General features: G+C 43.5%; 1 protein-coding gene across 1 annotated transcript in view; it reads left to right on the top strand.

Annotated features, from left to right (window-relative positions):
* The window catches only part of PAPPA (pappalysin 1), a 237,966-nt gene that overhangs the window by 69,950 nt on the left and 151,388 nt on the right, over positions 1-16,628 (top strand). The window contains exons 7-8 of the mRNA XM_025888575.2: positions 1,917-2,038; positions 9,702-10,200. Coding sequence (XP_025744360.1) covers positions 1,917-2,038; positions 9,702-10,200 — 621 coding nt within the window. The remainder of the gene's footprint in view (positions 1-1,916; positions 2,039-9,701; positions 10,201-16,628) is intronic.

The following is a 16,628-nucleotide window of genomic DNA, read 5'->3' as shown; positions in this document are numbered from 1 at the left end:
GGGACTATATGACCATCAACTAAAACAGAGAATCTAAAGAAGCAGAAAGAAAGGCTCAGTGGCCATTAAGGTCCATGTGGTTCCTGACTCCATCCCAGAACTTTTATAATCCCATTGTCATCATAGAGCCAGTCATGTGACCCTGAGCTGCTAGGCATGGATTGTGGTCGTTGTAATGGAACTCTGCCCTCCAGAGTGGGAAAGTCTCTTTCTCCGCTCCTCATTCCCCACCTGCAAGTGTATTGCTATAATTATTATTATTGCTAGTCCAGGAGTAATTCATAGATATTCAAAATATATAGAAAATTCAGAAAACCAGAAGGAATAAAAAGGGAAGGGTAATCATCCTATACTCATTCCACCACCCAGAAACTGCTGTTGATATTTTGTCATATTGAAGTTATTTGGACAGCATTGAAAAGCTGCTCTAAATTCAGTTTTGAATATGATTTTTTCACTGAACATTGTATCTTACACATTTTCCATGAGATTTCATAGACTATTTTTTTAACGACTGCTTACCATTTCATTGAACGTATTAATCTTAGGCTATTTCATCATTCTCCTTTCACTGGATATTAATGTATTTGCAAAATTTCTACCTATGTATGATTTCATATTAACACTGATAAAGCTGAGGATGCAAAATCTACAATTTGAGAGTTTAGACTAGGTTAGTTATGAGTCTTAGCAACATGTCTGAGTGACTGGTATTTATCCATCTATCTATCCAGCCACCCACCCACCCACCCATCCACCCATCCACCCATCCACTCATCCACTCGTCTACTCATCTGTCCATCCATCTGTCCTTCTGCATATGTTGGCCACCATATATGCAGATAATCAGGAGAATGATCTATTCAGTTATAGGTTTGGGGATGAGCTCCCTGGCAGCTGTGTGGAGGAGGAACAGGGAACACCAGCAGACTGATGCTCACCAGTGTACTCTTTCTTACCATGTGAACCCAGGGGCTACAGAGCTTCCCTATGAAGGGAAAACTATAAGGCTCCTCCATTCTATCTTTCAGGTAGCTAAAGGATAAAGGTCCTTCTAGGAATGATGAAAAAGGTGTTGGCAGGACCATGGCATTTTGAGAAATAATGGGCTGATCCCTCTCCCCTCCTGGCAGCTGCCTTCTAAACAGATGCCAAGTCTGGAGAACAAGCAAGATCCCAGGGACTATTGTGGCTAAGGGGAGATTGAATCCAGATACATAAGACACTTGACAGTAGAGGAAGCCACCATAATATTTATTCCACTTCTGGGGCTCTTCCCTTCAAGGGATTGGCTTGCCCCTTGGAAAGCTGCTAAAATGAATTAGATGCCATAGTAAGGAAGCTGCTTTTGACTGTTAAATCAGAGGTGATTCATCCATCCCCAGAATGTCAGGCCTGGAAGGTTCTATAGGTATCATCTGGTTCAGCCAACTCATTTTCAGATGAAGGAACTGAATCGTGCCTTCTTTTTATTTAATACCTAGGACACAGGATGGTGCCTGGCACATGGGAGGTACCCAACAAACACTGTTAAAAGAATAAAATTTGAGGTCAAATGGAGCTAAAGATTTTTTCGCAACCACACATCAAATCCTCAGTAGAGCTTTGGATGTCTGATGAAACTAAGATTAGTATGGGTAGTAAGTCCTTGGCCTGTTGATTCTGTACTGCTTGAAATTAAAGAAGTGTATCTACCATTAGGACAGAAGCCACATAAGTCCAAACAAGATATTTGCTGGGCAATGGGGAGGAATTTCACTCATGGTCGTATTCTGAAAACTTTGGCAAGGATAAGGAGGATGGGGGTAGCAAGGAATTGTTATGTCTTCTGCCCTGGTGCCTTAGCCTAGCCGGATCAGGAGCTCATTCAACTGTTCCTAAGTCAGTGCATTTCCCTTCTTTCCTTGGCCTCCTAGAGAATTGGGATCAGCATGTGACCTTTGCCTGGAAGGGAGAATCCTGGTGCAATATGCCATCAATGCCTCCTCCCCGATGCCTTGTGGCCCATCAGGACATTGGAGCCCTCGAGAAGCAGAAGGTAAGCCAGTCGGGAAGCTCATTTACAGATTGGGGGTGCAAAGAACAACTCTTTTGATGTAGATGGAGCTTTATGATTTTAACAGTCTTTTCTGCATACTATCTCATTTGATCTTACAATTGCCTGGCAAGGCCAATTTACTTTATTTCTGGCTTTTCCCCAAGCTTTATTGAGACATAATTGACATATAACATTGTATAGGTTTGAGGTGTACAAAGTGATGATTTGATACATGTATTATTGCAAAGTGATTATACCACAATAAGGTTAGTTAACACATCCATCATCTCATACTTTTTGTTTGTCTGTTTGTGAGCTCATGTAAGATCTACCCTCTAGGCAATTTTCAAGTATATGATAGGGTGTTGTTAACTATAGTCACCATGGTGTATATAAGAACTCCAGTGTTTATTCATCATACAACTGGAAGTTTGCGCCCTCATGCCAAGATCAAGGCCAATATTCATGCATCGATTCAGCACATGTCCTTTGAACTCCTGCACTGTCTTAAGTATGTCATCCCACTTTACATACAAGGAAACAAAGATGCTGAGATATTGAACAAGTGCCCGAGGCCACACATCTGAGGAAGACATGGTGTTTTTGTGTGCCTCCAGACCCTGATGGCCTGTTGGTGCACAGAAGATCACCTTAGAATCAGCACACATACCTGGGGGAGGGGTCAAGTTTTCAGTAGTCTTTGTTTTCTTTAGTTGTTGCTAGGAAGATCCAGAACATCCACACACATGCCATGAATATCCCTCTTGAAGTTTTCTGCCATGTACCCTCCTTTTGGGATCTATCTGTCAGCAAGACACTGGAGGGAAGCACCTCATCATTGCCACTATTGGTGGGCTCTCCCCATGACCGGACCCTCCCCTTCCTGGGGATCTCCCAGGCCCTCCTAGGGGCCAGCAGTCTCTGTGCTCTCTTATGGCCCCACTCGCTGCCAGACTTACTGGGTTTTCTGCAGAATTTAAGAGAGTGCCTTTTGCACAATGCTTTGTTCCACCAGCACTTGACCCCGACAACAGCCACTTGGAACTTAAAGAACCTCGTGGAAAGTTGCCTACTCAGTTTCCTTCCACAATATCCCCTTCTTTAGGGCTCAGTTCTAGTGCCCGAAGCCCAGCTGGCAGAGACCCCATGTTCTCCATGCCCTCAGAGCTAATGCTCCACCCCCCAGTGTCTCTTGCTCCTGTGCAGGGCAGCTCTCATCCATGGTTCCTGGGTGGGGACACCAGCCATCAGAGAGAGCAGAATCTGATTCCTCCCTGAGCTTCAGCAAGAACTCCCTCCGTTTTCTTTTATATTTTTAGAAAGAAGGTTGAGAAGAAAAAGCCAGAGAATAAAGCAAGGGAGAAGGATCAGAGAGGAGAGTGAAGGAGAAAAATGACAGCACTGTACTTTGTTATCTTCTAAAGTAGCTTAAAATAAAAATGAGAGCTGAACTCGGGAACTCTAAACAAATCCATCTGGAATGTAAAGTGAGAGGGTTGTCTGGGAGAAGCCCTCAGTTCAGCCCCCCAGGATCACAGGCTGTCAGACTTGGAAGGGGGGCCTGGCTCATCTAGCCCCGGTTCCCACCCAGTGCAGGAATCCCCCTGGTGCCCTCCCTCACCCAAGCTCCCCTAGCACCAGCATGTACATTCCTGGGCCTTCCATTCTAACTCCATTTGTTAGAAAGTTCTTCCCGAAATCTACAATCATGACTTTTCTATCCCAACGGAACCCACGTTGGGTTCTCATGGAAGAAAGCTCATGTCCCTGCCAGCTGACAAATTGTGTCCATGCAGAGTGAACCAGTCTCATCTATGGCCACCATAGGAGCTATGTGCCAGGCACCATGCTTGGTACATGGCCAAGAGAGAGCTGACCATCTAACAGGGGAGTCGGGTGAGTAAAAGGGTGGTTTCCATCAACCACTGAGTACAGCAAGGCCCATGATAACTGAAGCACAGAGTGCCGGGGGAATTAGGAAGAAGCTGACCTCATCCAGAACTGAGACTACCTGGGAAAAGTCACCACCCCAGCGAGCAAGTCACATTTGAGAACATGAAAAAAGTTTGGTATGTTTAGAGCAGTGGGTTTTTTTTTTTTTCAGTGTGATCTGGAGGCTTATGGGATTCCTGGAGACTTTTTAGGTATCCTCAAAATCCAAAATTATTTTCATAATAATGCTATGATATTGCTTACCATTTTCACTCCCATTTTCTCCTGAGAGAGCAGTGGAGCTTTCCAGTGGCTATGTGGAATGTGATGTTATTACTGCTCTGATAGCTAACGGAGCACATGCTTATGTGTTCTTGTGTTTAAAGTTCCTCAGTGTTCATCTATAACATGGTAACTACCAGTAGATGTGACCCACATAAATGAAAGCTGTTCAATAATGCTATGAGAGCTTAAGTGGGTTTGGAGCACGAAACGTGAGGTGTGGAGCAGGGGGAGTTTGGACTGGGTGTTCTATAATGACTGGATGAGGATGGGTTTATACTGAGGGCAGCAGGGAGCTACCACATGCCTTGGTGGGGGTCTGGGGCATGGTGCGATATGTGTGTTATAAAGACTGCATGGGCTGCTCTGTGGTGAAGAGCCTGGGGATGGGTGTGCTAGAGGAAAGGGAGCAGCTGCGTGGCTGTTGCAGGAATCCAGGAGAGGGATGGTGGTGGCCTGGGTGTGGTCCGTGGCTTTGAGAAATGGAGAGAAGTCAATGGAATTGAGAGATATTTGGGAGGTGGAATCAGCAAGACTGTCCCCCAAGACTTCTCTGGCTAAAACCATCTTGGTTTGTTCTATGTGCTACATGAATGAAATAATTTTCAGACATCTTCCCACACCTCCATCCAACCCAACTGTCAATTGGTTAAGTCAATTCATGGTTTGCTCCTGACCGTCTTAAAGCATGATATGCAGAGTAGAGCTCATCTGGAAGTGCTGAGCCCCCGGTTCCCTGAGCTGACTCAGGCATGCAAGGAAACCCAGCAGCCTTGGGTTTTCCTTCAGGATATGTAAATTTAGTGCATGCAGGCCAGGAAAAGACACTGTTCTTTTTTTAGAGCATCCTATTACAGGCTCTGTGATCCTTTTGGCTCAGACCCTTTTAATATCCTTGAAGAAATAAACTTTTCCATGAGCCAAACTCTGCAATTTATTTCTCAACTCATTTTCATCCTATTTATCTTTGCGTGTTTAAGTTTTTGGACTTCCCAAACTAACATAAAACTCCCAAATCCATGAGCGATGCCAGACATATCTTTGGGGTTAGGGAAAGAGTATGGGGTGAGGGAGGGGGGTGGTGAAGAGGACTGGACCTTGGTCCGAGCCCTGCCATCAATGTGCTCTGTACCCTTGAATGAGTCACTTAGCTTCTCTGAAGAGAGTATCTCATGCACAGAATAAATGTCCTCTCTAGCCCTAATATTCCATGGAATTGTAACTTCTTTAAATCCATATTAGTAAGATAGAAGGTTTTTCCATTTAACAAATATTTATTGCACATCCACTATCTTCCATTAACTCTATTCCATGAACTTCAGGTAAATACAGTCACAGAAATTCTTGCCTTTGGCCACAGAAAGTGGTTGAATGCAAAAGAAACCCTGTTTCCGTATCTCTTGAGCAAAAACTTTATTTCATAGATGAATATTTCCTGAGGTGTTCAATACCATGGACACTTGCTACCTAGGACTTTGATAGCTAGACCCCCATCAACTCAGATCTCAATTAAGATCACGTATACAAACATATAATTCATTGCAATGTTGGGTTTTCCATGAGAGAGGAACACCTGGCACTAGCTGTTTTCATTTTTTATGTTTCTGTGAGTCCTTTCCCCATTTTTCTGCCTAGAATATTTCAGGTATACCGAAGTATTCATCTGGAAAAAACTTGGCACCAAGTTTTTATAACTATATTATGTGTCAACAGCTGCAGTGATATATAATAGATGTCTGTATGGATCTTCATAAACGTAAATTTAAACCAGCATAAGTATGTATAAATATAGTTCACACACTTATATGGCCTCATTTCTAGTGGACAGCTTATATAAACATGTAACTTTTCGTTTAGTCACCATATATACAGAAGGGTATGTATTAACAGTGAGGTAACAGTACCTTTGCCCTTCCCTTCCTTCCCCCTTCCTTCTTTTGTCCTCCCTCCCTCCTTGCTTCCCCTCCCCTCCCTTCCCCTTTTCCTCTGCCCTTCTCCCTGCCTCACAGCCGTGCCTGGTCAACTTTCCAGCCTTGTTCTTTTTCCCCCCTTAGGCACTGTGGTTAGTTGTCAACTCCTCTGATGTTCCCTTGTCCAAGCCACAGGTACGATTATCTACATTAGTACAGCCATTTCTCCCCTGGTGTCACTAGACTAGAAGCTCCATGGGGCCGGAGACCGTATGTGTAGAAACTTGTTTCTCTAGGGACTAGCCTAACACTGGACACAGACCAGGCAGTCGATAATTATTCTTTGGATGGATGGATGGATGGACGGACTGACAGATGGACAGATAGATACATGGATTAATACATAGATGGATGGGTAGTGTCTATGACTCTGAGCAGTGGTTTTTCTAAAAGACAATTCTCACTTGTTTGCTTACAGTTTTTCACCAGCCCCCCCATCCCTCTTGGTATAAGATGCCGATTCCTTAAAATAACCCTCTAAGCCCTTTGTGATCTGGGTTCTGTTTAGTTTACTGGCCTCATCTCTTGCACTTTCTCGTTGTGCTCAAAACCATAGTCGTCTTCCTTCCCTTTCTCTCTCAGCTGTTCTCTTTGCTTGGACTACCTCTTGCTCCCAAGCTTTTCCCTATTAATTCTTCCCTATGTTTCATAACAAAGCTAAATATTTGTGAGCATTTACTAATATCCCATCCCATTCGAGTTTTACAGCACCCCTGTGAGCTAAGTATCGTCAGAGTAGGTGATGCGATGAGAAGCTGTATAGCTGATGCTGTAACCCAGCTTCCGTTGCTTCAAAGCTTGGCATGCTGCCTGGACCAACAGTATCACATATACTCTGTTCCCCATCAGGGAGTGACTTATCCATCGGAGTCTCAGTTCCCTCTTCTGTGAAATGATTTTTGTAAGTGCCATAGAATTACTGCCAGGACGAAGAGAGCTGAGGCACGTAACGTGCTAGGTGCAGTGCCGCGTGCCTAGGGGTTGGTCAGTTCATGGAACCTGGTAGGGGTAAAGGGGTTGCTGCATGGGTGATGGTTGGACTCAGCACACCCCCAAGGCTCTTTTTTTACATGTAAAAGTTTATCTCTGATAACCAGACAAGCACAAGCTTTGCTAAGATCTCCATTCCTGTTTATTTTCTTGAGTGTCATGTCCAGGCTCACCTTCCTGTCTTTCGGAAAGCATTTGGTCCCTCTGTTGATTAACAAGAAACTCGGGAGAAGAGAGGAGCCAAACCCATTTGTCATCTTTACTCTCTTGTGGCTCCCACCACCGATAGTCACTTTCTCCACGGAAGGGAGAAAGATGGCACCATCCCTTGACAGGTCCAGGAGAAAGTGTGTGAAGGGGTGGAGTGCTAACCGGGTGCTCCCTGTCAGCAGGAGTCAACACTCCATGAAGTTCTCACTTTTTTTTTAAGATTTTATTTATTTATTTGACACAGAGAGAGTGAGAGAGAAAACACAAGCAGGGGGAGTGGGAGACAGAGAAGCAGACTCCCCACTGAGCAGGGAGCCCGATACAGGACTTGATCCCAGGACCCCGAGATCATGACCTGAGCTGAAGGCAGACGCTTAATGACTGAGCCACTCAGGCACCCCAAGCTCTCACTTTTCTAACCCAATATTAACAAGATAGGAGATTCTTCATTTCACAAACATTTATTGAATGTCTGCTTTGGTCACTGTATGTGGACCAAGCACTATAGTAAATAAAGGCTACCTGAAATTGAGTGAAACAGAGGGATAAGAGGCAAAAACATAACTGTCTTATGAGATCTTGGTGACAATCAGATGAATAAATTAATGGCTAGGGAATGTGCCTCACACAAATTAAAATGCTACCCTCAGTAAAGCTCTGTGAATACGTGATATGTATGTGCCAATACTCCACAAAGTCAAGAAAATCAGGAACTCCAGTGAGTTGGAGAGTCTACAGGAAGAAAAGCTTCAGCCTCATTAAGGAGGCTTTGACTTAAACCACTGGTCACTTCTAACCAGCCTTTGCTGTAGATAATGGATGGACCTTGCCAAGGAGTGCTGGAGATAATCCTGTAGTTCTGTCCATCTCTTCCTGCTCTGATGTGTTTTATCTAAAAAGTCTTTGGAATTTTCCTCACACTCTCCCCCTCCCTTTATTTCCTTTTTCTCTTCTCTTCATCTCCACTTGGTGTCTTCTCTCTTCTCCCTTGGCTGGGCAGAGACTCAGAGATTGGAGGCATTTTTATAGCCTTCACTGTAGTAGCTTTCCCACCCAAAATGGTTTTCTGGTTTTCATATTGTGATTCCTATGATACTGTAACAGTACCACAAAGCCATTTCAGACAAGAGATTGCCTTTTCCCTTTTGCTTTATAAATATCCAGCATCCCACCTCCCACCAACCAGTGATGTAAAAGAAGAAAAAAAAAACGTAGCTAATAGGACAATTTGAGATCTTCCATCCTACCATCACCAGCTGATCTGTATCTCTTGCTAGACTCCCTTAAACAAATTAGAGCCAATCACTACACTGAGTCCTGATTACTTTTCTCAGCAGTGCAAAGGAGAGCTCTCTGAGGGTCTAGGACTAATGATCTCAGCAGAGAAAAATTCAGAAGTTGCTGCAGGCTGAGATCAGTGGGGATGAGGCATTGTCTCCCCAGGGAAAAAGTAGAAGAATCCCTCCTTCCTTCTCCCCACCCCCCCGCACCTTACCCAACCCTCCCCTTCCTGAGTCAGACCAGACAGAGCTCTGAGGAGCTCAGTGGTATGGAATGACCTCATGTGGCTTAAGAGGAGGAGAGATAAGATGGCTCCAGGGCCGCCTTCCAGCTCTGTCATTCATGGTTCTAGACAGTTTCCTCCCAGAATCCTCAGTCCAAGGGGAGAAATGATCTGTGCTCACCTCTTCTTTGCTGAAGGTTTCTGGTTCTTCTGTCATTTCATGCAGGTTGTACTGAAAGCAATACTGCAGGGATCCTAGTTTATTTTAGTGGCCTCTGCATGCAGTAGGGAGAATAAAGAGTATGAACTTCAAGATGAGACAACGCTGGGTTCTAATGCTGACCTTCACATCAAGCTGTGAGACTTTGATCAGTTCACTCCACATTTCTGAGCCTTAGTTGCCTCACCTCTGAGATGAGTCTTTGCAAGAAGTAAGCAAGTTCAGGGGACATATGGGTATTTGGCAAATGTGTGTCCCTCCCTTCTTTCCATCTAAGGCAGCAAAGCCTACAAGTAGGATATGAAGAAGGAAAGATGGGGCATTCACTAAAGAGTAAGATACTTATTGAATGTAGTTTTGACCAAATGTTTGGTGATTCATTCAAGATCTGTATTGCAGGGGTGGAGACGAGCTGGGTGCTATGCATACAGCTGATTCACTAGAACACTGAGAATCTTCCTTCTCCTTTCCCCTCTCTCTGAGCTCAAGTCAGGCCAGTCTCTCCTAGTGTCTACAGGGCTTTCAGGAACTCATACCCTCATCTCTTCTCCATAGGTCATCCAGATGTTGAACAGCCCTGTAAGTCCAGTGTCCGCACCTGGAGCCCAAATTCAGCTGTCAACCCACACACAGTCCCTCCAGCCTGCCCTGAGCCACAAGGCTGCTACCTTGAACTGGAATTCCGCTACCCCTTGGTCCCTGAGTCTTTAACCATCTGGGTGACCTTTGTCTCCACTGATTGGGACTCTAGTGGGGCTGTCAATGACATCAAACTGTTAACTGTCAGTGGAAAGAACATCTCTCTGGGCCCTCAGAACGTCTTCTGCGATGTCCCACTGACCATCAAACTCCGGGATGTGGGTGAGGAGGTATACGGCATCCAGATCTACACATTGGATGAGCACCTAGAGATTGATGCGGCCATGTTGACCTCCATTGCAGACAGCCCGCTCTGTCTAGAGTGTAAGCCCCTGCAGTACAAGGTGGTCCGGGACCCTCCTCTCCACGTGGATGTGGCTTCCCTCCTACATCTCACTAGAAGATTCACGGACACGTAAGTGCACTCTCTGGATAGGGAGATGGTCAGATGGGTGGGCCGCAGACGAATGTAAGGAGGCTCAGAGAGGCCTCCCTCAAAGAAGGTTCATTACTTCTAGGGATTCATAACCTCGCATTGACAGTAGAGTTGTCCTAACACGGCAGGGTTGATATGGTGGGAATGGCAATGCACAAGGAACCAGAAAGCCTGGATTTTTGGTGAGAGCTCTAATGTAACGCTAAGACTCCCAGACCTCTCTTAGTTTCCCCAACAATAAAATCAAAGAGGCTGAGTAAGATTAGCAATGAGAAAGTCATGTGTTACTCATGAAATTGGAAGAACTGAAGTTTGCTAATGATTTCATACATATATATATATATATATTTAAAGATTTTATTTATTTATTTGACAGAGAAAGACAGTGAGAGAGGGAACACAAGCAGGGGGAGTGGGAGAGGGAGAAGTAAGCTTCCCGTGGAGCAGGGAGCCCAATGTGGGGCTCGATCCCAGCACCCTGGGATCATAACCTGAGCCAAAGGCAGACGCTTAATGACTGACTGAGCCACCCAGGCTCCCCTCGTTTTTATATTTAATTGAAGAAGATTTGTGCATTATGATTGATTTTTCAGTGAATGGAAAGGGCGTGAAGTTATAGCAGGATGCCTAGAAATTGAGCGTGTTTCTGCATATTTGCATGAGAATGTTCCTGGAAGGTGAACATAAGTAGTCACAGTCCTTGTTTGGTTCCCTTTTCTGAAGTGGAAGAGAGGTTCAAACCCATTTGATCCTTAAGAGCCCTTGCAGCTCTAGGTCTCCAGGAGACTTCTGGGATACTCACAGCTTTTATGTGAGATAGTGCTTGCCCTTAATATTCATTTCTCAAGCTACCTCTTCCTCAAACATCCTCAGGATTTATGTTTTAGGAAAGAGACCGCCTTACAGTGACCTCATTAGTGTCTTTGCCTATATACCAGACAGTGGGCTGAAATCTTTGCATCTTTTACTCATTTCATCCTCTCTGTAACCACAGCCCAATTATCCTTCTTGTTTTACAAAGAAGGGAATGACAGCCTAGAGATGTGAAGACACTTGTCCAAGATCACATAGTTAGAGAGTGGTAAGATCGAGGTTCTGTCCTAACTCCTAAGCCAGTACCTTCAACCAATGTTCAGTTAAAGATGTGGTTTCAACTTCTGCTTAATCTAACCGACCTAACTTGGGTACCAAGAGTCTACAAAGTTAATCACCAAACGTTTGTTGAACATCTACTATGTGCAAGGGATATGGGTCAGGAACACTTTGAGTACTGGAGAGAACAATAGCTCAGAAGTCAGATACCTTGTGTTCAGCTCCAGCCAGTCCACTTACTAATTTTAGATAAATCCGTCAATCTCTTTGAGCCTTACTTCCCTCTTCTGTGTGATGAAAAGGCTCAAGTCAATGGTTTCTATGAGCCTTTTGTGGCACTTTCTTTGGTTCTAAGATGATATAAGATCCAATTTCTGCTCTGTCTACATGAAAACATTTACTGAGCCAATCATTAATAGAAACCAAATTTTGGAGGAAACTTTTAATCTTTTTAAGAGAGAGAACCACTTTCAAACACTTTACCAGCACTCCCTTTTACATGCCAGCAATTAACGTGCACATCACAAGCAGACCCTTGCCCATTCATTGACTCAGAGATGAAGAACATCTGTTCAAGAACTCAGAGGGAGCACTTGGTTTGTGTTTGAGAATGTACTTAAAATTTAAAGGATCATCTTGCCTTGAAAATATTCCACAACTCTGTCTCTTTCATCTTCTTGCTTGTCTAGAGTGGTAAAGTTCTATAAATATGCATCCACAAATTTTAAAATTTCTTTATAAAACAATGGAGAGAAGAAGTCATAGATGCCTTAAACTCTCAGTTTAAACACAGCTTTCATTTTTTGCCTGGAGTTGTGCGCCTGTAAGAGCTGACGTGGGTTGGGTTGGTAAGTATGGATGGGTAGAAATTCAACTGAAGAAGTGAGAGCCCCCTGAGTTCCATTCCCAGATAGTCATGAAATTGCTCTAGGATCTTAGGCTAGTCACTTACACTTTCTGGCCTTCTGAGGCCTTTATCTATAAAGAGGAGGTTGTACTAGACTGGGGGTTCTCAAAGTTATGTGCATGTCATGGAAATTTGGGACATTTTAAAATCTCTTGTGTTTCCCCAGCAACCCCTCTCCGACCCCATCCCCCACCCCCCACCGCCCCAGGTACTCGATTAACTGGTAAGGGGGATAAAGCTGGGCCATCAGAACTTTTAAAATCTCACTGGATGATTATAATGTGCAACCATGTTTAACAGCCACTGCCAGTTCTCAAAATAGGGCCTCAGACCAGCAGCAGCAAGACCTGAAAACTTAGGGCAAGTCCTTAGATCCCAGCCCAGACAATTGAATCAGAAACTCAAATATGGGGTCTTCCCAAATGACTCTAATGCTGGCTACAGTTTAATAGCCGCTGCTGCAAGTGATCTGTAAGGCTCAGGGATTTCCAAGGTCTCTTTCCCAATACTCATTCAATTTACAAATCTGTTTTGAGAACATTCTGTGTGCCAGAGTGTTCACTGGGAGCTAGGTATTTCAGGGATGACCGGCTCCTTTCCTGCAGACACTCACACTTCAGTGCTGAAGCCCTTAACCATGTGGTTAAAAACACCCAGTCCTGTGCCACTTTACTTCCAGAACCACCACTATTCAGACCCACACTCTTATGCTCCATTTGTTCCTTCATTCACTCAACAAATCTTTCTTAGGCCCCGCTCTGATGTTTCAGACACACGGGCTAGACTGAGGCTTTCACTGACTTCCTCTATGTCTTTCTCAAGTCCCGAGGAATTTACTGGAGACCTAGGCTGAGCTACGTTTCCTGACCTGAATGTTCTCTGAGTCTCTAAAAAAAGTAAAGCATCATTCCAAGTCAACCTACCATTTCAACCCCTTTATCTCTTGGTAATTTGAGTTCTGAACTCCAACACAAATACCTCTTTGTGTGTGTGTGTGTGTGTGTGTGTGTGTGTGTGTGTGTGTGGTGTGGTGTGTGTGCTGTATTTTGCTGCTTTCACATTTTTTCCATATCAAATAAATTGGCTCTTATACAAGTTCTATATAAAGACTGTTTTGGAGAAAAAGAGGAAAGAGAAAAAAAATGCTTTCTTTTTCTTCCCTGACTCAACCCATTACATGATTCCCTTTGACCTTTGTCTTCATTTTTTTCTCTCAACAAAAATATTTATTCTTTCCTTTATCTATACTGGAGTAGTTTCCCAAGGTATGACATTGATGAAGGGAGAGGCTTCTGTGCTTACCCAATGGACACTTCTAGGAGACTGATTACTTTTGGCCAGGAAGAGGAAGAAATGTGGAACTTCTCCATTCCATGGAAACCCATCCACTGAATGAGAAGTGACACTGGTGGAGGAAAAGGGGACCAGCAGTGACTCTGCCACTAACTCACCATATGTTGTTCAGACACATTGCGTCGTGGCCTTGGTCTTCAGTTTCCCTCTTTGTAAAATGAGGGGGGCGACACATTAAACTCTTCTCTGTGGGTAAACATCGTTCTTAGGTGACAGGTGATTCATTCCACTTTTTTTATAGTAAAAGGGACGTTTAAAAAGCCAGTAAAAGGGACTTAGCAGAGACTGTTTTTAAGAATCAGTACCCAGAGGGTACTCACTGATTCACTGGGATGCCCTACTACAATGTGTAGTGTGTGGACAATAATAATAAAAATAACAATAATGCCAACCATTTGCTGAGTATTCTCTCTACTTTAAGTGCCTTGCCAAATATTTATGAGGTAAAGCTCAGAGGAGAAGCTGAAGCTCAGAAAAGTGATTTATTCAACCTAATACAGCTGGTAATGGCAGAGCCAGGATTAAAACCCACACCTAATTCCAAATAACACCTTCTCAACCATAACACCATATTGCCTTCTGCTGTAATAAGGCAAAGGCAGAATTCTAGCGTTCAGACATTCATCCAAACTGGCTAAAGTTTGAGATACAGCAAGTGGAAGATAGGATATGATTCACGAGCCACCAGCCCTCAATCAGTTACTGTGACCCACTCTGGGAGTCCGGCAACACAGTTACATGGCCAGTTCCTTATGCATCTGGCTGGGAAGAAAGAACAGGGAAGCTTCTGTTTCTCAACTTGACTGCCAAGTGCTTTTGTACTGGCCACTGTGTTCCTTCGGTCTGCATAGAATCTTTAGATTTCTCAAAGAAGTAAAGACTCTGGACAAAATTAAGCTTTTTTTTTTCTTAGAGAAATTGAGGTATAAAGCAAACCAGAAACAATGTATAGCAGCTCACTCTTTTCATCTATGCATCTATCCATCTATCCATCATCAATTCATTCAGCAAATATTTAGCAGTGTCCATCAGGTAGCATGCACTGTTAGGAAATGATGATACCGTGGTGCCAGGACAGGCATGAAGTCTGAGCTCATGGTGCCCCCACTGTGAGAAAAGAGGGAAGCAGTGTTACCGCAGTATAGTAATGTGCTGAAGGCAGAGACAGAGACAAAAAGTGGCTTCTAACCCAAACTTGGAAGAGCCGAGGTACAATTAAGGAATACAAACTTCCTGAGGAGTGGATTTTTTTTTTTTTTTGCCTGTATGTCTGCTAGTGCTTTCCAAGTGCCTAGAACAATTCCAGGCACAAAGTAGACAGTGAATATTTTTGAATGGCTGTTGAATGAAGAATGGGAAGGAGTTTAGTGGTTGAAGAGAAATGGAGGAGCTATAATTTACTGAGCACCTATTATATGTCAAGAACTTACTAAGGGTGTTACTTAAGTAGTCTCATTTGATTTGATCTGCACAGCAGCTCCACAAAGTAGGTGGTCTTCTTCCCAGATTATAGATGAGGACCTGGCACTCAGGCTTTAAACAGCTATCAACCTGCCTAGCTGGGGTTGTATGTAAATCCATCAACTCCAAAGCTAGTGCTCTTAGTCATTCGTTCTCTGGTTGAACAGGTCGGTTTGTGCCTCTCTCTTAGGATTTCTGATTTAGAACTAGGAATATTCTTACAAGTCATTTCTCCCAATTGGCTTATATGTGTATCTCAATTAATTATTCTATTGATTTTTCTCTCACGTTCAGACCTGTTAACCTGCCAACACAATCTCTGTCTATTTTGCCTCAGCTTCTTGGCATTCTTAATATAATTCTTAGGGGAAATGAATGAGCATAAGGAAAGGATACATTTATATGATCTGAGTGCAATTTCTTGTGAATATGCGTCCAGATTTTATAAATCAGATCCCAGATCGGACTCTGGACTCTACATGCTGAGAAACCCCACCAATCAGCTCAAAAACTTTAGTTCATTTATCAATCCATTCACTTAGCAAATATTTCTTGATTCCCATCATGAGCCCAACTACTTTCTAGGCATTAGGGATGCAGTAGTGAACAGAGCAGGAAAAACCCCTGCTCTCATTGATTCCTATAATGTAGCTGGGAGACACAAACCAGAAATGATTGCATAATATCCCAGTTGGGTAGGATATAGTGACTTTAGAGAAGTGGTAAGGGAGGGCCTCTGATGAGGTGATATTTGAACAGAGACCAGAAGTGTCTCTTAGTGATTCATAATAAAGACTAACTGAACTGCCATCACTAAGTTCCTAGCCTGTTTGGAACATGGTGTCTTATAACAGGATCCTTGGTCCTTGATCACTGTTTGGCTTGTCTTATATTTAACTGTGCTTGTGTTTTTGTTCTTTTTTTTTTTTTCCTTTTCTCTGACTTGGTTCAGATTCTTAAATACAAAATTTAGCATGCTCATATGTGACAGGATCAGGGTTCCATGAATGCTTGTTGAATGAATGAGTGAAGAATGAGTCAACAGTAACACAAAGTGGAACCTCTTGGAATATGGGTCTTACGCTTCCAGATCTTAGCCATAACATTGACATGCGATGCCATATTAAGCCTCAGAGGATTGGGAAAGTTTAGACCAAATCAGGGTCAGCTGAAGGCTCATGTGGCTCTCTCATGCTGTTTCTATGGATCTCAAGCTGAGTCACCACTTCATTGTTTTTCTTAGTCCCACTTCTTTTCCTGGCTTTCTGTATGTCACCCAGGCATCCATTCTTTGTTCTTGTATGTGTCCATTTATTAATTCATTCATCAACCAAAGAGTGCAAATCAAATATAATTGTGTTCAGTAATACTTGTTTGGTTTAGCAAGTATTTACTAAGTGTTTGTTCTGTGCCATAGACTATGTTGGAACTAGGAATAGAGCCCTGATTCCTAGCCTCATGAGCACACAGTTTAAAGGGATTGAACAGGCCAGGAACCAGATAACTATTCTGCAACATGAAAAGCAGTCTAGGGCAAGGAGCACAGGAGGTGTGGGATAACACAGGAACCGTATCTACCCCAGCTTGAGGTGGT

Source organism: Callorhinus ursinus, unplaced genomic scaffold, assembly GCF_003265705.2.
Source record: "Callorhinus ursinus isolate GAN/ISIS: 27379988/994484 unplaced genomic scaffold, GSC_fseal_2.0 scaffold24, whole genome shotgun sequence".
Taxonomy (NCBI): domain Eukaryota; kingdom Metazoa; phylum Chordata; class Mammalia; order Carnivora; family Otariidae; genus Callorhinus; species Callorhinus ursinus.
This window is presented reverse-complemented; position numbering and strand designations above follow the sequence as displayed.